Consider the following 21,545-nt stretch of genomic DNA (forward strand, 5'->3'; position numbering starts at 1 on the left):
GAGCTTATTCTCATGCCCAGTCTCCCACTTGTGAAGCTAAAAGACAAGACACTGTACCAACTCCCTTGTCACTCATGCAAACCTGAGCATCAATCCCATTAATGAATAAGACCCCTACTATCACTTCTTTCTGGGTTTGTGGTCTCTTCATCTCTTCTTATTACCTTGGGTTTTTGTGTAGCTCTGCAATGTCCTGAAAATGATTGAACACCTCTAGCTCTGGGAATGATGTCTTTAGACAATGTGTGTCTCTTTCCTTGTTCTTATGACCAACTGTGACCCAACCCCCCGTTTTTATCTCTACACACTAGAGTCGGTTGCCACGCCACTCTAGGGGTGCACATTTTCTTACTAAAAAACAAACTAGTCCTTCCTGTTCTCAATTACAACATGGATGAGCTAACTCCTGTTTAGGTTCAGCAGTCCTGGTGCTGCATTAACTGACATCTCTTATAAATACAGGCCAACTGGAGGCAAACTTTCAACAAGGCCAGGATAATACAGGGCTAGTATTGTATTGCTCTGCTCTAAATTTAACCCTTTTTAAAATAAAAATCTAAGCAGATACATGTAGCTGTTTTAAACCTGCTGAATCTCTCTAATCAGTTGTATCACCTCTTAATAATGATCTCACACCCCTCGACCTTTACTCTGTTCATACTTTTATAAATAAAATCATTTTGCAGAATGCTGTGTAACTGCAACAAAAATAAAACAAGTTTCAAATGCTTCCAGCACTTCACATGTTGTGCAGCCTTTTTTTGTCTTATTCTGCTGTTCTTTTCATTATTAGGGCTAGCTGATTAGCTGAGCAAATCGCATCTCTGTTACACATACATAGACATATGTACAAAATTAAGAATTACGATAATTATAATCTATTATTAACCCTGCTCTGTTCTGTTTCTCTTCTCAGTATCCTGATTATGGCACTTGGTACCACTGCTTCACTGTTTTCCTTCCCATGGGAGAGCCACTTGAGGTATGGGAAGCTTTGGAATCAACAGATGGAAAAATTCCATTGTCAGATTAGACAGCCCAGCACCGAGTTACTAGGAGGGGGTGGGCAACCAAGGGGTCTGTGATTGTATCTGACTCAATTTTTGACTTTCTTTTGTTATAATTGACCATGGACACTGCAGAAGTTTATTTTCTTCATAGATGCTGCTGACTGGAATTTTTGATTTCCTCACCTTCATTGTCAATTGGCCATAATTCAATAATTAATTAATGAACAGATAGTGCTGGGCTCCGTCTACTGTATGGTAATCTGTTTTAAGATGCTTTGTTATCCATTTTAAGCAAATCTGTGCCATTTTGTGTACTCATTATGGAATTACGAATTTGTAGTTTATATTTGCATTTTACCTGAACACTTGTCTCTAGCAGTCTGGCCAGGAGCTGCAAGGCAGTGTAGATTGGGGTGAAAAACAGTGCAGATCATCATTGGGACCCAGATTATGTATCTGTAGGACATATTTGCCAACAGCTGTCTGAGAAAGGCAAAACGGATCATAAAGGATCCCCGTCACCCTGCACAGACACTTTTCTCCCTCTTTCCTTTAGGCAGGCCCAGCAGAATGTTTAACAACCAAACTGTGATATTTAAGAACAGTTTCTACTTACAGAGTAATGAGGCTGCTCAACTGTCCTATGTGATGGAATGTCTGTAATCAACTAAGTGAATTAAGTACCACATCTTCTGATGTTCTAGGGTACATGTAACCAGCAGGAATTCAACTAAAGTAAATAAATATAAATCAGTAGTACATATGCATAAAATCTAGGAAACTAGTATTCCTTTCATTAAAGGATAATGTACTTCAGGGAAGTTTCTAGAGTTAAAGTCCTACTCATACTTATATCCAAACATGGCCAAATTAGAATAACCAGTTTAACTAACATGCATGTCTCAAAGAAATGGGGAGGGAAATAGGTGTACCCATATGAAAACCCACACAGACCATGACCAGACATGGGCTTTAAACCCAGGACACTGAATCTATAATACACCATCCTAACCAACTTCAAAGGTCATGCGAAGAGATTAATACAGTGTAGCAAAAAATAAGGTTTGTATTAAATGCAATAAGACAGTAGAACAAAGTAATAAAAATGATTATTAAACAAGGGGGAAAAGAAAGGTCTAAAACCAAAAAAAAAAAAAGTTTGATTGTCAAGAAATATAGAATATTATAACAAACAACAATACTCCCTATAAAACACACACAAGAATTACAAAAAAAAAACCTTTTGACTTGGGTATTAAGCCCACAGCAGTGTTTCCTGACACACTTCTGCTGAATAATTTGGTGACTGAAAGAACTCCATGTTAGTGTGTCAGAGAGAGGATGTGTAGCACTGTTCATAATGACACTCAGTTTTGTCTTCCTTCTCTGCTTGAGTGAGTACAGGACTTAAAGTTGATATAAAGCAGGTCATTGATATCGGTCTATCAGACCATTTCCTTCTACTATTTAATATAGAAATAAAGATAGAAAACGCTCATGAGAAGCATTTTGTTAAAAAACGCTTCTTTGACTCATCAGCAGCTTTAAAGCTTACAAACATTCTAAGCAATCAGTGCGTTTATAGTGCCAACTATAATAGCGAGGATAATGTAAATAGTAAAGTGGAAAACTTTAATTCTAAAATAAGAACTGCTGTTGACATAGTTGCACCTGAAAAGACAGTTAAAAAATCCTCTAGTACTGTTATTCCATGGAAGACCCAAAGAGTGTCTGATTTAAAAAGAACATGTCGTAGAGCTGAGCGTAAATGGAGGAAAACTAAACTATCTATTATGAGATATTAAAAGTTAAAATAACAGAATACAATAACACTGTCCGTCTTGAGAGGCGCTGCTATTTCTCTAATATTATAAATAACAATGCTAGTAATCCCAGAGTCTTATTTTCAACAATTGATCGTCTGTTAAACCCAGGTAACACAAAGGAATGCCCCCAGAATACTTCCAGTGAAACCTGTGAGAACATTGCTGTATTTTTCACTCAAAAAATTAATGATATTAGAGATAACATAGTATATCTCCCCAACACTGCAGAACCTCCAAAGCCCCGGTACTCCGTTATAAACAAATTAAATGCTTTCACCAGGATAGATTTACCTGAATTACATAGTATAATCTCTCAACTGAAACCTCCACCTGCGTCCTTGACCCAATACCAACCAGGTTTTTCAAAGAAATATCAGGCGTTCTAATTGACAATATTCTGGACATAGTAAATTCATCATTAGATACGGGGGTCTTTCCAGACTGTCTTAAGACTGCTGTAGTTAAACCCCTTCTTAAGAAACATAATCTTGACCCTCTGCCTTTGAAAGTTTTAGACCCATTTCTAACCTGCCCTTCTTAAGTAAAATTCTAGAGAAGGCAGTCATTATGCAGTTAAATGACCACCTAAATAAACATGCTATTCTTGATACTTTTCAGTCAGGCTTCAGAACAAATCACAGTACAGAAACTGCACTTGTTAAAGTAGTAAATGACTTGGGTAAATGCAGACAGAGGCCATTTATCTGTTCTCATCCTCTTAGATCTGAGTGCTGCATTTGACACCATTGATCATAATATTCTTAGAAATCGCCTTAGTCAATGGGTGGGCCTCTCTGGCAGTGTCTTAAATTGGTTTGAATCCTACCTGGCAGGGAGAAAATTCTTTGTGAGTTGTGGTAATCAAATCTCAAAGACACATGATATCCGATATGGTGTTCCACAAGGCTCTATCCTGGGTCCGCTGTTATTCTCAATCTATATGCTTCCGTTAGGTCAGATTATCTCAGGTTACAACGTGAGCTACCACAGCTATGCTGATGACACACAGCTGTACTTATCAATAGCACCTGATGACTCCGACTCTTCGATACACTAACACAATGTCTTACTGGTATTTCTGAATGGATGAATAGTAATTTTCTCAAACTAAATAAAGAGAAAACTGAAATTTTGGTAATTGGCAATAATGGATTCAGCGAGGTTATCAGAAATAAACTTAATGCACTAGGATTAAAAGTTAAGACGGAAGTAAAAATTTAGGGGTAACCGTTGACTGTAATCTGAATTTTAAATCGCATATTCATCAGACCACTAGGACAGCATTTTTCACTTAAGAAACATAGCTAAAGTTAGACCTCTTATATCATTGAAAGATGCTGAGAAATTAATTCACGCTTTTGTTTTCAGTCGACTAGATTACTGTAACGCACTCCTCTCAGGACTACCCAAAAAGACATAAATCATTTGCAACGAGTGCAGAATGCAGCTGCTAGAATCCTAACTGGGAAAAGAAAATCCGAACACATTTCTCCAGTTTTGATGTCACTACACTGGTTGCCTGTGTCATTCAGGATTGACTTTAAAATACTGCTTATGGTTTATAAAGCCTTAAATAATCTCGCTCCATCTTATATATCGGAATGCCTGACACGTTATATTCCAAATCGTAACCTTAGATCTTCAAATGAGTGTCTCCTTATAATTCCAAAAGCTAAACTTAAAAGAAGTGGTGAGGCGGCCTTCTGCTGTTATGCACCTAAAATCTGGAATAGCCTGCCAATAGGAATTCGCCAGGCAAATACAGTAGAGCACTTTAAAACACTGCTGAAAACACATTACTTTAACATGGCCTTTTTATAACTTCACTTTAACTTAATACTGATACTCTGTATGTTCAATTCTTCATAATAACTATTCATGGTGGCTCAAAATCCGTACTGACCCCTACTCTCTTCTGTTTCTTTTTCGGTTTTTTGTGGTGGCGGCCTGCGCCACCACCTACTCAAAGCATCATGATGCACCAACATTGATGGACTGAAAGCCAGAAGTCTACGTGACCATCATCATCAGGTCCTTCGATGAAAACGCTAAATACAAAGAGGACTGTTTGATTTATGTTAGGTAGATTGCCCAGAGGGGACTGGGCGGTCTCTTGGTCTGGAACCCCTACAGATTTTATTTTTTCTCCAGCCTTTGGAGTTTTTTGTTTTTCTGTCCACCCTGGCCATCGGACCTTACTCTTATTCTATGTTAATTAATGTTGACTTATGTTTATCTTTTATTGTGTCTTCTATTTCTCTATTCATTTTGTAAAGCACTTTGAGCTACATTTTTTTGTATGAATATGTGCTATATAAATAAATGTTGATTGATTGATTGATACAGAGTGCATCCCGTAACTGAGCGTGCCTTCTTAATTAACTGGTTGATTTGGTGGATCTCCCTGAAAGTGGTCTTACCAGGTCAGTACACCACAACACAGACTTATAGAAGATGTGAAGGATTTCATGACCCACATTAAAGAACCACAGTCTCCTAAGGCAAAAATAGAGCCTGCTCTTTTGTTTTATAAAAAAAATGGAATGGAACCAAAAGAATAAAAATTAAGATAAGGAAAGTGGTCCTAAAAGGACATTGTCTAGAACTTCATGATGTTCATTCACTTATATTAAGGTATTTAAGCTTAAGTTGCTCATTTATTTTTTAATTATTACACACTTTTACAATTTTAATACAGTGTAATGCATATGGTTGCTGTTATTTAAAATTAATATTTTTTCTGTTATATGATTTATGAAATTATCAGTGGTATCAATGATCCCAACAAGGGCCTCTTTTCTGTTCTGTGATCAATCAAACAGATCAGTTCCGATTGGCTGAGGAGGTTCTTTTTTCCACTGTTCATCCACATCTTTAGTTGAGTACAGTTTCTATGACTATGTGATGACCTATTATTGATTCTCTCATATTGTCATGTCATTTTCTAACCTGCTTAATGCAGAGCAGGGTCATCGGGGTGCTGGAGCCTGTCCAAGCTAGCATAGGGCACTGGTAAATCACACAACAAACACATACACACAGACTCACACACCAAACACACACTATAGTCGCCAGGTTACCTAACCTGCAAGTCTTTGGACAATGAAAAGAATCTGGAGCACTTGGAGGAAACTCACAGACAGTGGGAGAACATACAAACTCCATGCAAGAAGGACCTGTGAACCCTGGCCTCCTTACTGCAAGGCAGTTGTGCTACCACTAGGCCATGTTCCCTCATATTGAGTTAAGTTGTTATTATTTTTTATTGTATTTTTCTCACATTTTGTAATTTAAATGTAAACCATACTATTGCATTCATCTAACACTGTGGTATCTATTGATAATTGTAAAGTTGTGTGTTATTGTTTATTGTCCTTATATATTCTTCCTTAATTTACAGTCTTGGAATTTGGAAACTTAGCATTTGACCACATATTGTACTTTGTGATAACTGTATGGCCATTCATCCATCCATCCATTATCCAACCTGCTATATCCTAACTACAGGGTCACAGGGGTCTGCTGGAGCCAATCCCAGCCAACACAGGGCACAAGGCAGGAAGCAAACCCCGGGCAGGGCTCCAGCCCACCGCAAACTGTATGTGACAAGGAAAATTTGATTTGATTTAGATACTTTACAAGAAGTATATACTTGATTATTGTCTTTTTATATTCTATTTAATGCCCAGTCTTGGAGTTTAGCAACCAAGCATTTCACTACACATTGTACTGTGTAAAATTGCATGTGACAAATAAAATGTTAATTTGATTTTGAATTCATTTGAAGAGAAGGGATGAAGAGAAACTGAAAGACAGGCCTCTCATGGAGAAGGGGTAGAATGAATGATGATCATCAGAAGGCCAGGAGAAGAGATAAGATGGTGTATGATCTCTGAAGTTAATACTTCCAGTTTTCTGAGAAATACCTGACTATACCGGAGAAGTATATATAATTTCAGCAGCTAATAAAGGAACGTGGAAAGTAAACTAAAATAGACCTTTTAGTTTCGGATCAACTAAAATGTTAAACCAAGAATAAAATAGTTTATGAGAATAAAAATATATTCACTAACAGCACAGTTACACCTCACAAGCGATCTCCAAGAGTGCCTACTCTCTGACACACGGCGCACGATACACTTTCAAGTCCACCTACGTTACACAGTAAGAAGCTTTAACACTTTGCCACTTAAAACCCGGCTAAATCTCACTTATTGCACATATGCGTTATTTCGGCTACGAGCAATGGAAGTCCTTACAGTATTAATCATGTACCCGTCGCATATTTTGCAGCCTGAATTTCTCAGTATAATAACGGAGTGAAGGAACTCAATTTGAGAAGCTTTATTGGAAGCCGGAAATGAATGGGCTACAGAGTTTTATGATAACTTCCGGCACGAGCGTCCGGCCTTTTCCGTATCGGCCATTGAAGTGTTAGGAGGTAAGAGTTAGGCTTCTGTAAAAAAAAAACTAGGTATTTGCTAGCTAAAAATTCTGGAATGGAGATTTTACTAAAACCGAATTTTATTATGATGAATAGTGTGCTTAGTGTTACGCCAGTTTGTATTCCGATGTGCTTTTTTAATAGTATTTTGGTGTAAATAGGCGTCAGGTTCCAACCACATGTTCGGCCTTCTCGGCGGATCTCACTTCTTTGAACAATTGCTTGATTCTCTATTTCTTTTTCTAGGTGAAGTATAGTGACATATATAATGTTAAAAACTTTTGTGTTTAATATAGTGATGTGTGTTTTATTCGTACTCACGTTGCAGAGTTACTAATATTTAACGGTTGTTTAAAGTATTTGTATAAGTCAGATTATTTCTGCTGGACTCGATTGCGTGTGTTAGTCGTTTAGTCGGAGTTTTAACAAATCTAGTCAAGACCTCCATGCTTTTACAAAGTATGCTGTGAATAATTACTGTTGCTTTATTTATATTGTAGAAACATTTTCTGCGTGTAACATTTTTGTTTGTTTTTATTTTAAGGTGCCTGTCTAGCATCTACAGATACATTTCGAAGTTTCACCATGCAGAACGACGCAGGCGAATTTGTTGATCTTTACGTCCCTCGTAAATGGTATGTTACAGTTACCATTATATTTGTTTTGAATTTAATTTTTGGAACTCGTCCTTACACAGTATACTCAAGTCCATGTAAACGATTTATATTTGAATTCTCGCCTCCTAAGTACGATTAAGGCGTGAGACGTCTGTACTTGCAAGTTTTCCAAATGTCATTCTGGAAATGTATTTAGGCAATAGCCAGTTCTTTGAAGAGTGCTTATTTATTTTTTCTTTGCTGTAGCTATTTAAACAGCCCTGGGACCGAACTTGCACTCAGTCCAGTGGAAAACTCTGAGTCCAAAAATCAATCAATCAATCAGCATTTATTTATATACCACATATTCATACAAAAAAGTGTAGCTCAAAGTGCTTTACAAAATGAAGAATAGAAAAATAGAAGACACAATAAAAAATAAACATAAGTCAACATTAATTAACAGAATAAGTAAAGTCCGATTTAAATTTAAATAAAGTCAAAAATTCAGTTTTCACTAGTCAAAATGTAATTTACTTAGCGTATATGTGACTCTTCCATGTTCAGAGGGAAGAAGGCAGAATGTTGTAGTTGAAACTCGCTGCTTGTAGTGGGACCTACTAGCTAAAAGGGCTGGTGAAGCCACATTCGTAGGGTCCATATTGTATGTGCTTTTTTGTTTTTTTGTTTTGTATTTGTTTTATCCAATAGACCATGCAAGTTACTGGTTAAAATGTAACAAAATGCTGCCAAACATACTTAATAATGCATTTATACTTCTTAACCTCTTTACCTACTTATAATTTTACTTGTAATGCTGCAGTGTGAAGGTAACAAGCAATTTTTCCAGAAAATGGCAATGGTAGATTGCAGTGTCTGGACCAAAGCTGCATTAAAGTTGTGTTAAGATGGGTGCATGCATTAAAGAACAATTAAGTGCATATAGACATAATTAAAATATCATTTTTAAATAGTATTGTCCCTGACACTTTTAAAATATCCATTTTTGGACGTTTATTAAAGACATCTGATTCAGTTCTGAATGTTAACAAATTCCAATTTGCATTTTCTTTATAATCTGTTATAAAATATTGTATCTATGCAACTTGAATCTTTCCTACAAATATACATTTTTCATAAAGACTATCTGGCTTTGGGCCTGGTCGCATCAGAGAACCAGTTTTAACTTGTAACATAATTGATACATCACTTTATCTTGGGTATGCCATCATTATACTTAAGTCCCACTTTTTATACTGTCGAGTTTAGCAGGCTTGAGAATTTAAATGGCGTATCAGGCTTGATTCTCGGTTAGCTTACTTCACACTTGTAAAATCGTCACACCATATGGAATTCTGAGGATAGCACTTTCCCATTGCTTTTTAAAATGAGGATTCTAAGTTGGGATCAGTTGTCTTTATGTATGTTGCATGATGCCATATGGAAATTCGTTTCCATTCATATGCTGATGAAGCTCAGCTTTATAACAAGTTATGAAGCTGGGAAATTGTGCCTCACTTATAGTGCAGAGGAATAATTGTATCGGTTTCCTTAATATATATATTAAGGAATACATATATTTGTGTCCCATGGAATTATATGAACATTTCAAGGATTGTACAGATGATGGGAAAAGTAATAATACCATTTACTAGGGGTGTGCGGTACGACGATATTAGACTGTGATCGATCTTAAAGATTCCAGCAATCTAATTTTCAAGTGAATCATACAGATCGTGATCTATTATTATTATAATCTCTCTCTTCTTTCTCTCTCTCTCATATTCTCATATATATATATATATATATATATATAGAATGAGAGAGAGAGCGCCCTCCACAATTATTGGCACCCCATGGTTAAGATATGTTCTTAGGATTCTAATAAATTCTTTTTTTTCCCCAAAAAATATAGGCTCACAACAAAAAGAGAAAAAATCCAGCCTTTAATTGAAGTACATTTATTCATTGGGAAAATAAATCCCACATTAAGAAATACATTTTTTAAATGAAGTCATGTGTGCCGCAATTATTGGCACCCCTAACAATTCCTATAAAATAAATATAATTGAAGCATTTTTGTAATTTCTAGTTTATTTTTTAAAGTTGATCAGAGTAAATTGTAAGATTTGAGTAGAAGGACAACCATCTCTGCAGAGATGGTTGTCCTTCTGGAAGGTTCTCCTCTCTCCACAGAGGACTTCTGGAGCTCTGACGGAGTGACCATCGCGTTTTTGGTCACCTCCCTGACTAAGGCCTTAATCCCCCAGTCGTTCAGTTTAGATGGCCAGCCAGCTCTAGGAAAAGTCCTGGTAGTTTTGAGCTTTTTCCACTTACAGATGATGGAGGTCACTGTGCTCATTGGGACCTTCAAAGCAGCAGAAATTTTTCTGTAACCTTCCTCAGATTTGTGTCTCGAGACAATCCTGTCTCAGAGGTCTACAGACAATTCCTTTGACTTCATGCTTGGTTTGTTCTCTGACATGAACTGTCAACTGTGGGACCTTATGTAGACAGGTGTGTGCCTTTCCAAATCGTGTCCAATCAACAGAATTTTCCACAGGTGGACTCCAATTAAGCTGCAGAAACATCTCAAGGATGATCAGGGGAAACAGGATGCACCTGAGCTAAATTTTGAGCTTCTTGGCAAAGGCTGTGAATACTTATGTACATGTGATTTTTCAGTTTTTTTTTTATTTTTTAATAAATTTGCAAAAACCTCAAGTAAACTTTTTTTCATGTCATTATGGGGTGTTGTGTGTAGAATTCTGAGGGGAAAAAATGAATTTAATCCATTCTGGAATAAGGCTGTAACATAACAAAATGTGGAAAAAGTGATGCGCTGTGAATACTTTCCAGATGCACTGTATATAATTCAACATCTGTCCACTTTTCATTTTCATTCATTTCATTCTCAACCTTTAAGTATTTGTGACCCGAGTTTTCATAGCCGCGGTGTTTGGCTAGTACTCCATACTAATGGATCCGTGGCAAGTCCACAAACCAATAGAATGATTATCCGGTGTGATTGGCCAAATGATATCACCTGTACCCACCATGGCTTTCTTGATTGAAGAAGTTGTAACAGTTTGTTACGCAAGTAGCATGGCAAATGAGGAGCTTGTGCAAAAGAAGGACTCGGATGTCAGTAGTGTGGCAGTGGTTCGGCTATGCACAGATACTGCACAAAGCAAAGTTATATGTCAAATTTGTCAGATTGGCACTTAGGGAGCCAATACGACAAACCTATTTAATTAATTCAACCCCACTCATCTGTATCTCATGGTCGCGAAGCTTAAGCAGTTGTCATTGACATATGCGAGCAGTCGGAAAAAATATGATAAAGACAGCAAACGAGGAGACTGAGGTGGTCACATTCTACCTAGCTAAGGATATAGTACCATTCAAAGCTGTAGACAGTGTGGGTTTTAAGAAACTGATGTACACTTTAGATGCACGATATGATCCAAGTTGCAAATGTTTTTCTGAAACGGCCATTCCGCATTTGTATAGCGATTGCTGAAAGAGGGTTATGAAGCAATTAAAGAACAGCAAATTTTTTGCAACGACGAGTGCTGATTACAATTTTTTAAAGAATGTTCATGTTTGAAAGTGGCAGAATTAGAAAATTGCCCTTGTTTACATTTTATGTCTAGAATGAATTTTCTTATGTAATCTATTCACAATTAAATTCAACTTTGTTTGATATTTAAAATAAAGTGCAACTTGAGTCTTAATGAGTTTAATGAGGATATTCTCAAGTGTATGCCATATTGAAAAGAGATCGCAATTCAGATCGTTTATCATGATTTTGTATTAAAAGGATCTTTATGATTTTTTGAAAAGATCACCCAGCCCTACTTCTAACTATGTAAATGTCCACATCCTCTGCTTTCTGTCCATGGATTCTGGCTTCTTATGGTTCACTTTTAAAGTTGTCTTGTCTTACTCGGCAGGCCATGCACCAAAGATGCCTAATGAGAGAGTACTCTTTGGGGGTTGCTGGAATTTGCTCTCCATTTAAGTAGTATTGCTACAGTGTCATCTGCAGTTTTCAGCAATAGGTTGTTAAACTTGCATCATTTCCATTTAAGTACAGAAAACAAATGTGAATATTCAGATCTGAGAATCGTAAACCCATGAGTATTTCATGTTTATTATATGTATTGTCACATTTTCTTTTTTCTTTAATTATAGTTAGAAAATTCTCATATCAAAAGTATATGAGGAGCAGTAATACACTGTGTGTACAATTATTAGGCAAGTGAGTATTTTGACCATATCATCATTTTTAATGCGTATATTCCAACTCCAAGCTGTATTAACTTGAATGCTTATTGGATTTAAGCACGTCAGGTGATGTGTATTTGTGTAATGAGGGAGGGTGTGGCCTAAGGAGATCAACACCCTATATCAAGGTGTGCAGAATTATTAGGCAGCTAGTTTTCCTCGGGCAAAATGGGCCAAAAAAGAGATTTAACTGACTCTGAAAAGTCAAAAATTGTAAAAAGTCTTTCGGAGGGATGCAGCACTTTTGGAATTGCTAAGATATTGGTGTGTGATCACAGAACCATCAAACATTTTGTTGCAAATAGTCAACAGGGACGCAAGAAACGTGTTGAGAACAAAAGACGCAAATTAGCTGCCAAAGATTTGAGAAGAATCAAACGTGAAGCTACCAGGAACCCATTATCCTCCAGTACTTTCATATTCCAGAGCTGCAACCTACCTGGAGTGCCCAGAAGTACAAGGTGTTCAGTGCTCAAAGACATGGCCAAGGTAAGGAGGGCTGAAACCCAACCACCACTGAACAAGAAACATAAGTTGAAACGTCAAAACTGGGCCAAGAAATATCTGAAGACAGATTTTTTTCAAAGGTTTTATGGACCGATGAGATGAGAGTGACTCTTGATGGACCAGATGGATGGACCTGTGGATCAGTAATGGCACAGAGCTCCACTCCAACGTGGAGGTGGGGTACTGGTATGAGCTGGTATTTTTAAAGATGAGCTAGTTGGACCTTTTTGCATTGAAGATGAACTCAAAATCAACTCCCAAACCTACTGCCAGTTTTTCGAAGACACTTTCTTCAAACAGTGATACAGGAAGAAGACCATGATTTTTATGCCCCATCACTTGCATCGAAGTTCTCCACTGCGTGGCCAGCCAGTAAAGGCCTTAAAGATGAAGGAATAATGACATGGCCTCCCTTCCTCATCTGACCTAAACCCTATCGAGAACTTGTGGGCACTTCTTAAACGCTAGATTTACGGGGAGAAAAACAATACACCTCTCTGAAGAGTGTCTGGGAGGCTGTAGTCACTGCTCCACAAAAAGCTGATCGTCAACAGATCAAGAAACTGACAGACTCCATGAATGGAAAGGCTTATGACTGTTATTGGAAAGAAGGGTGGCTATATTGGTCATTGATTGATTGATTTATTGTTTTTGAAATGTCAGAGATGTTTATTTGGAAATTGAGGTGTTTATTATTCTCACTATAACAGATGAAAATAAACAAGTGAGATGGGAAAATTTTCATTTTTCCTTTAGTTGCATAATAAATCTGCACACTAATAGTTGCCTAATAATTGTGCGCACATATGTATTCCCCTGATGATGTTCACACTCACATTTCCGTTGTGAAACATTCAGGTTTATTAACTTTTTGGATTGACTGATAGCACTGTGTTTGTTCCATATTAAAATTAATCCTCAAAAATACAACTTGCCTAATAATTGTGCACACAGTGTAGTATATGATCCTTTAGTGTAAAAAGCAGCAAAAATCATTAGTATGTATTTGTTATAATACTACCTTTGTTTTTATTGCATTTTTGAGTGTGCGCCTAAGGTATGTTATAATTACATACTATGTGCATGATAAATGTAAAGTTTTGTTCAGGTGTTGATTAAAGTTTAGTTTTAATAAATATTAGTAATCTAAATTTCACATGTATGCCATATACAGTTTTAAGGTAAAATTATTTGTTCTTTTGTACACTTTATTCTGGAAATGTCAAATTTGCACTGTGTCTCAATAATAAATATTAGTAATTTCAATTCTCAAAACAAATCTGATTTTGTTTTGTTCTTAATTCTATATGGCCCAAAGAAGTTGTCTGGGCTGTGTAACATTAAACATCTTTATTTTTTTCAGTTCTGCTAGCAACAGAATCATTGGTGCTAAAGACCATGCTTCTATTCAGATAAACATTGCTGATGTAAGTATGTTTCACTGTTTTTGAAAGACTGCCAGTGACACCACATTGTGTACTTAGTTTTTTTTTTTTTTCTTCTTCTCCCCATTTCAGGTAGACAAAGTAACTGGCAGGTTTAATGGACAATTCAAAACTTATGCCATCTGTGGAGCAATCCGTAAAATGGTATGACAACATTTTCTATGATTTATTTTCAAGTGGTTTATTTTATAGGTTTAACATTCATACAGGTATTGGTTGGTGTTCACTTTGGAAATCGGGACTTATTGTTCAAGTATGTTTGCAGTCATAGTACATATACCCATCAGCAGAGAATTAACAAATCCCTTTATGAATTTACTTCCTAAAGAGATGTGGTTGTAAAATGTGGTCAGAGTTTAACATTTCATTAGTGTTTGTGCATTCAGAATATGCATTTGCAATAACTAGTCATTCCGCAGCTATCTCTGGTAGAACTCTTCCAGCTGTACAAGTTGTGATGATTAAAGAGGCTACCTGTTAGTAAGATTTTATCAGACTTTAAAGCATTCGCCTTTCCTTTATATATACCCAGTAAAACGAGTACTTGCATTTATCTCTGTGTTATTGCAGAAGTACATTTGTATTTCCTGCCTGCCTGTTAATATTGTACCACAAGGCAAACCTAATAGACTACATTGTTTCTTTGTTTTTTAATAACATCTCTCACTTTGTCTTGTCTGAAATAACGTAGTTTTGGCGTCTTCAAAATGCATTAGATCCCCATTTTTTTAAATTTTTTTTTCTGTGCCTCAATTGGCAGAGGTTTTGCATTATCAGTGGCGGTCCTGTAAGTGTAATGCACCACTTTTGTTAGTTCATAAAAACTTGACTATGAATACGGTACTGATCTTGTAAATATTGTGCTTTTGCTTTAAAAATAAGCGAAACATTAAATTCACTAAGAAATGAAAAGTGGCTTTAAAATGATGCTGTACCATAGGTTTGTCACAATACCAAAATTTCAAGCTTCAATGAAAGACTAAAAAATATTAATTCTAGGCAGTCTACACCTAATATAGTAGGAAATGTAACTCAATAAAAATACTTGTTACAATTCTGTATTTAAGAACTTTACATTGAAACAAAAAATACAAAATGTTAGCCATGTTAGCAAATATTTTTAAGTGGTGCAATCTTTGTAAATGCATTTGTAATTTATGTTGTAGTATTAATATCATGAAAAATGAGTATTGAAGTAACTTTAAAGTGTTAAAATTGGTATTTATCGATGTTTTAATTACATTTGATGCAGAATTTTTATCTGTAATTTTAAATGCAATTGGCTGTGGCCATCTGTTTTATCAATTTACAGTTATCCACATTACCTTGCATAGTCGTGGATATATCAAAACCAGATCTTTTACCCCTTTTGCTTTAACATTTCAAGTTCAGTTGTGTTCAACGGCTAACCCAAATAAGATACATCTTCACAATGTATTTTATACTCTTTTACCTAGGCATTAACATTGCTCTTAGGTTATTTTGAATTGCATTTTAACTACGCTAGAATTAGAGATTTAATTATTGTGAGTACTACTTTGGTGCGAGGAATGGTTTGGAAAATAAATTAACTGGTTAGCCCACCTGTTTCAACTAGACAGAAAGCTTTGTTCATGATGTTCTCACCAGATACAGGCTCATTCAAAATGTACAAAACTATTGATAATTCCCAAAACATATTCCTAGCAGCCTTTTATAAAAGTGAAAGATTTCCAACTATAGTTTCTACTACTTGGGTACTGCAGAATAATCTGTTTTCAGTGCCATTCATTTTGCTAATTTAAAATGTTTTTCCGCCAAAAATAATTACCCGAGTTCGGGGAATGCTGTTCCCCCCTCTTCTGCTTGGGTTTAGTGTAGGTCCGTACGTAACTTAAAAAAAAATCTACCAGGTAACCTTGTCTGTGACAATATTGACTATGTAGCGTATATCCTAATTTGCATTTATGTTGAGCTGTCTTAAATTAGTGAGTTTAAGGTTTCAATGTAAAGGACTCACCAGAGTTTACCAAATTGAGTATCCCAGGGTAATAATGGTAGTGTTTTTCTTTCCCCAAACATTCTGTTTAGGCAATTTATCTATCAACTCTTGGCTGAAGTTACTTCCTCACAGGCATAGTATATTTTAATGTGCCATATACATTATTTTTTTCCTTCTAAAGTAAAACACTTTATATAAATTTAAATAGCCTGCCTATACTCCTACATTAAAATGGGGTTCAATGGGCTCTACTTCAGTACTGTCTGCCTTGACATAAGGATACATAAAGATTGTATTTTTATGCACAGTGCTAGCAGATAGCAAAAGGGGATAAATGTTAAAGGTCATTTCTACATTAAAAGTAAAGTCTTTGCGTTTCATGATATATTGGTGCTCCCAGCATTCTGCTCTTCTATGGATTGCACTGTCCTCTCTCTCCTTGTACCATCTTCTCTTTTCGCAACATGGAAACTAGTACAGGCCGTGGGCTAATCACTCTTGAGTTATGTTTAAAGCAGTGTCAATGCCTTCTTGGTAATTTTATTTATGTATAATATATAAAGAAGCAAAGGTCTGTGATACGGTTTGTATATGTGTGTACATATGTATTCTGAATGCGTTTGGCAGGGGGCTATTTTTTGCTTATTTAAGATTGATACCTTTAAAATGCTATGCAATAGATTAAGCAAATAGTCATGTTTATTTAGAAAACAAAACTATATTAACAAAATATAGTATTAACAAAATTTAAATAATGTAAAGACCACGTAATAAGCAAACTCAACTTGGAGGTACGCGTTTCAAAATATTTAAGTTTTGTCTGTATTATGCATTTTATCATTCATAGTTGTCCTTCCTACTCGGTAAATTGAAACAATACTTGAAGCATTTTTACCTTTTCATAAATGTTTTATTTGTTTTCCGTGATAATTCCAACGCCACATACTTCCATTTATCAGCCATATAACACAATAGAAAAGCTATGAAACGGCATTAAAGCTGAAATCGTGTAACTGACACTTAGATTTTAAAATGCAGCATGACATGTGGTGCTGGGAATTAACACAACACGCTAGTAGTAGAGCGCTGTTCCAATATGCATTGATCGCAGCATATGTACGGCAGTAGTAGTACACAATGCTCAGTTTTTTTTTCTTTGGCCCAGGCATTTAACAGAGACTGACAGTGAATCGAGTGATGGATAGTCAAGGTTTTACACTGTGTATGTATATATAAACATGCACTAATCTTGCTACTGTTAATCGAGTCATGCTGTACTGCAGTACTCCTGAATTTAACATGTTGTTTGCACATCATATTTTGTTAGTCTGTCAATTTGGTTAATGCGTGTAGTAACCACAGATTTTAAACACTTGCCCAGCACCTGTGTCATTTTACTCCTGATTGTGTTTTGTTTTCCGCTTGAACCTGTGAGCTCAGATTTGCTGTTTAAAATTTAAAACTTTTAAGCATTCATCATAGCAAGCAAGCTGCTTTCTTATTACTAACAGGAAGTAATGCCATACTTCTGATTTTTATTTTATTATAACTGCCTCAAATCAAAATTTTTAAAAGTATTTTCAGTGTTAAATAAGCATACTTGGCTATCTCAACTAACACACATGTCTTTTGGAGGCTGTTACAAAATGTAAAACTGAAAATGAGCAATAAAAAAACAAGTATCCTGTTTGATTTAATCCTTTTCCTTCTTTGAGCACTGGCCAGAGGAGGGAATATTTAAAGATCATTACAATGCAACATTTAGGGCTTTCAGTATATTTGTGAAAAGCAAATCGCTGACTGACTTAACATATTTTGCACAAAAAAGACAGTAGAGCAGAGGGCTGGAGGAGGGGGTGCAGTGTCAGGACTAAAGTAATACAAGTTTAATGTGTTTAAATAATTGTGAGTAATTTATTTATGAAAAGTTCTTTATTTTTAAAAATGCTGTAATTTATAACATGGCCTTATGTTATAAATTAATATTTACTGTTACTGTGAAGAAGCAACTTAAGCTTGAAAAACTCTGAAATTATTTCTTAAATGTAACTCTTCAGAATCTGCACAATTAAAAATCCTGGAATACGCATGCTTTTGGAAATACTGTAGTATAAAGCCCCCAAAAGTACATGAACAAAATGTATTTTTCATGTGCACAAGAAACTGAAAAACTTCATGAGCACGTGAAATACAAGAGTTTTTTGTGTGCACAAGAGTTGTTTTCATTCTTATGATTTCACAGGCTCCGTAAAATAGTATGAAAATAGCAGATTTAAATAAGTGATAGATAATGTTCAACCATTGCAGTGGAATAATATTGAGTTGTTTTTACTGCTGCTCAGCATTGTTCAGTTTATTATGAGTATGAATTGCTGTGCATGATACTTACTCTAATTGCATATTCCTTGCTGCTGCAAACACAGCATATTTTCATGTGATGTGTTTAATTGTTTCATGACTCTGCTGTCTTGCATTCTGTCCGCACAGTCTAAATATTTTTTTTTAAATGATTTGGCTTTTAAAAATTCTTTGTTACAGGGTGAGGCAGATGATGCTATTTTGAGGTTGTCCAAGAATGATGGAATAGTTGCAAAGTAAGTAGTTGAAAGTTTATATGTGCATTTTCACTTTTCTCTATCGTTGTTTTTGAACTGTTTATTGCATTAAATTTGAATTTTACCAGGTTTTTTTTCTTCTGTAGAAGTCTGTACTTTTCCAAAACCACTAGTAGATCCATGTTTACATTATAATTTAGCCAAGAAAAGATTTATAAATAGCCGAAAACTGGGTAAATACCCTTCAGATTTTCAGCTCTCTATTCAAAAACTACAAAACATTGGCAGGTCCAATCTTTTTGTCATCCTATTTTACCAAGGTTTCCCTTCAGCATGTTTTTCAATAGAACTCCACATTTTCCATTTAAAATACAATGAGCGTTTAAAACCAGTGACAGGTGAATTGAATAACATTTTTTATTACAGTAGAACCTGTCAAGGGTTGAAGCAACAGAACAGTTAGTCTTTGAAGGAAAAATGGGCAAGCAAAAGGATCTGAGTGACTTTTTAATCAACGGCCAAATTATGATGGTTAGATGACTGGGTCCAAGCATCTCTAAAAAGGCAGGTCTTGTGAAGTGTTCCCGTATGCAGTGGTTAGTATCTACCAAAATGTGTTCAAAAGGAAAGACCTCTGGAAACAGGGTCATGGGCACCAAAGAAGCATAGATACACATTGGTAGAAAAGTCTAGCTTGTCTGGCCCGATCCCACAGAAGAGCTACTGGAACATAAATTGCCGAAAAACTTAACTCTCCTGTGAGAGTTAGAAGCACCTCTTAAGTGGTTATATATTAGCCTCTTATTGGTTCTTGAATCTGTTATGTTTTTTAAGGATATGAAACTACTGCATGAAATACAAACCAAAATATCCAACCTCCTGAGAGGATTTTGTGTACAGATGTGCGTCTCCACTTTTTGTTCCACTCCTCACCCCAACCATCACCACTCATTTTTCACTGTCTTTGTGGTGATGTCACCGATGTTCTTGCCGAGTCATTTCATATGCTGCTGTTACGTACTTTAAGATGCATTTTTTCCCCCTAAGTGAAATAGATTGTTTAAAGTAAGATTTTTAAATACAGGGTACCTCCCAGTTTGCATCCCAGGATCCATTTTGTATGGAGGACTAAGCCGTATAATTTTTGGGTGTTATTTGACTTCTGGGGGCTACAAAGTACTGCTGGCTTGTTGAAGGTGCATGTGTAAATTTAAAATTCATCTGCTATGTGCTTATGTTGACTGATGCCTGTCTCCACCTGACAGAATATTTTCCAAAGATTGGCTATTGGTCGGAAAACACTAATGCATTTTTTTCTTTTCCCTCTTACAGAAACTTCTGAAGCTGAAAATGTTCGTGTGAAGTTACTATGTGACAATAAAAATGGAAAAAATGTATTGCCCTGTTTATTTCATTTGTGTTTTCTAGAATTGAAATTTATTTTATCTCTTGGCCTACCTTTTAATTTGTTCTGTTTGTATGGGTTTCTGCAGGCCTGTATATTTTCTTCAAATTATTCGGGGACATGATACACATGGTGTATTAACTTGTGATGTTTTTGATTAGACTGATGATAAAGGTCCTGAAGCATTTTCATAGACTAGTAATTTTTGTGTTTCCACAGTATAAATACAGGGTGCTAAGATCCTGTCCATCGTACTCTGATAAAGGTCTGTGCCGTTGTTGAGTACAAACTTCAGTTTTCAAACTGAACTTGTCAGTCAAGGTTAGATTTGAGGCAACATTGTTTATCTGGTTAGTGATTGGCACAAAGAAGCCTTAAAGCAGTTAGAGCAGGGATGTTCAATTACAGATTAAGTTGGGCCAGATTTTCAAGACAAGAACTTCAACTGGGCTTGACATTTTCAGCAGACAGTAAGCAGTAGGTAATGCCAAACTAACAAGTTAATGTATTGAAAATGTTTGTTTCCCTTTAAAATTTAGGCACTTTATTTTTGTGTAGCCAAAAAAAAAGATGATTCAAAACATTTTAGACTGAGGCCCTTAATCAAGTGACCCTGAATAGTACAACATGAGGCAGCTCACATCACTGCCTGCACACTCAGTTAAAGGATTGCAATGGTCAGAAATGGATTGGGTGATCTGGAGGGGAATCGAGTTTCACTTGCTCAAGATTTCTTCAAAGAGATGGTTCAAAACAACAAACTGGAAGAAATAACACTGAAGTAAAGAGTACTATTGTAGTATGTGGGACAACATTTGCACATACTGTACGGTACAACAACTAATAACTTATAACTTACCAAAAGAGTTGCTCAGTAAAGGTATTGAGAACTTGCAGCAGAAATTAGTTCAATCACCTGTGAGAAAAAGTATTGAAAGAGGCCTGAATACTTTATTTTTGGTGGGTGCGTACCATTGTGCTTGTTTTTAACAAATCCTTATGGCTAATTATGAATCTGCTCCACACAGCTATGCACTGTAAATGAATGCTAAAAATACTGTCTGCTGTCCACAAGAAAGTGAAGTCTATGGAGTTTGTTTTAGATTTATTCCTTATTTTGTACTGATTGTTAGGGTGCAGCCTCTCATTTAAATACATGTGCAATGGACTGCTGTACCTGAAAAAAGTCACTTTGTTACAGTGAGTTTAATTTTGTGAACCTTTTGACCAAACATTTATGGATCACAAGAGATCAGCAGACCACACTTTGTATATAGTATATTGTATATGAAGGCGAGTCAGTAAATACCCTGTTTTTTGTGATAATATTTTGGCTGTACAGCTTTTTGAACGCACACGTGGAAACCTGGTGCAGTTGTGGTCACAGTGGTAAAGTTTTGTCTTTGATCATTCAGTTTCTCTTGCCTTCTAGGAGTGAGCATAGCTTAACCTTCCTCCTATGTTAGCTTTCTGTTACTATCTCTTG

General features: G+C 35.9%; 1 protein-coding gene across 1 annotated transcript; it reads left to right on the forward strand.

The window, feature by feature from the left end:
• The first annotated feature begins 7,173 nt into the window (after positions 1-7,173).
• rps21 (ribosomal protein S21) lies at positions 7,174-20,051 on the forward strand. The gene is made up of 6 exons (XM_039735232.1): positions 7,174-7,277; positions 7,825-7,915; positions 14,037-14,100; positions 14,191-14,262; positions 18,638-18,693; positions 19,987-20,051. Exons 2-6 carry the CDS (start codon positions 7,866-7,868, stop codon positions 19,994-19,996), a joined length of 252 nt encoding a protein of 83 aa, XP_039591166.1. The 5' UTR covers positions 7,174-7,277; positions 7,825-7,865; the 3' UTR covers positions 19,997-20,051.
• The last annotated feature ends 1,494 nt before the right edge of the window (positions 20,052-21,545 follow it).

This window comes from Polypterus senegalus, chromosome 14, assembly GCF_016835505.1.
Source record: "Polypterus senegalus isolate Bchr_013 chromosome 14, ASM1683550v1, whole genome shotgun sequence".
NCBI lineage: Eukaryota > Metazoa > Chordata > Cladistia > Polypteriformes > Polypteridae > Polypterus > Polypterus senegalus.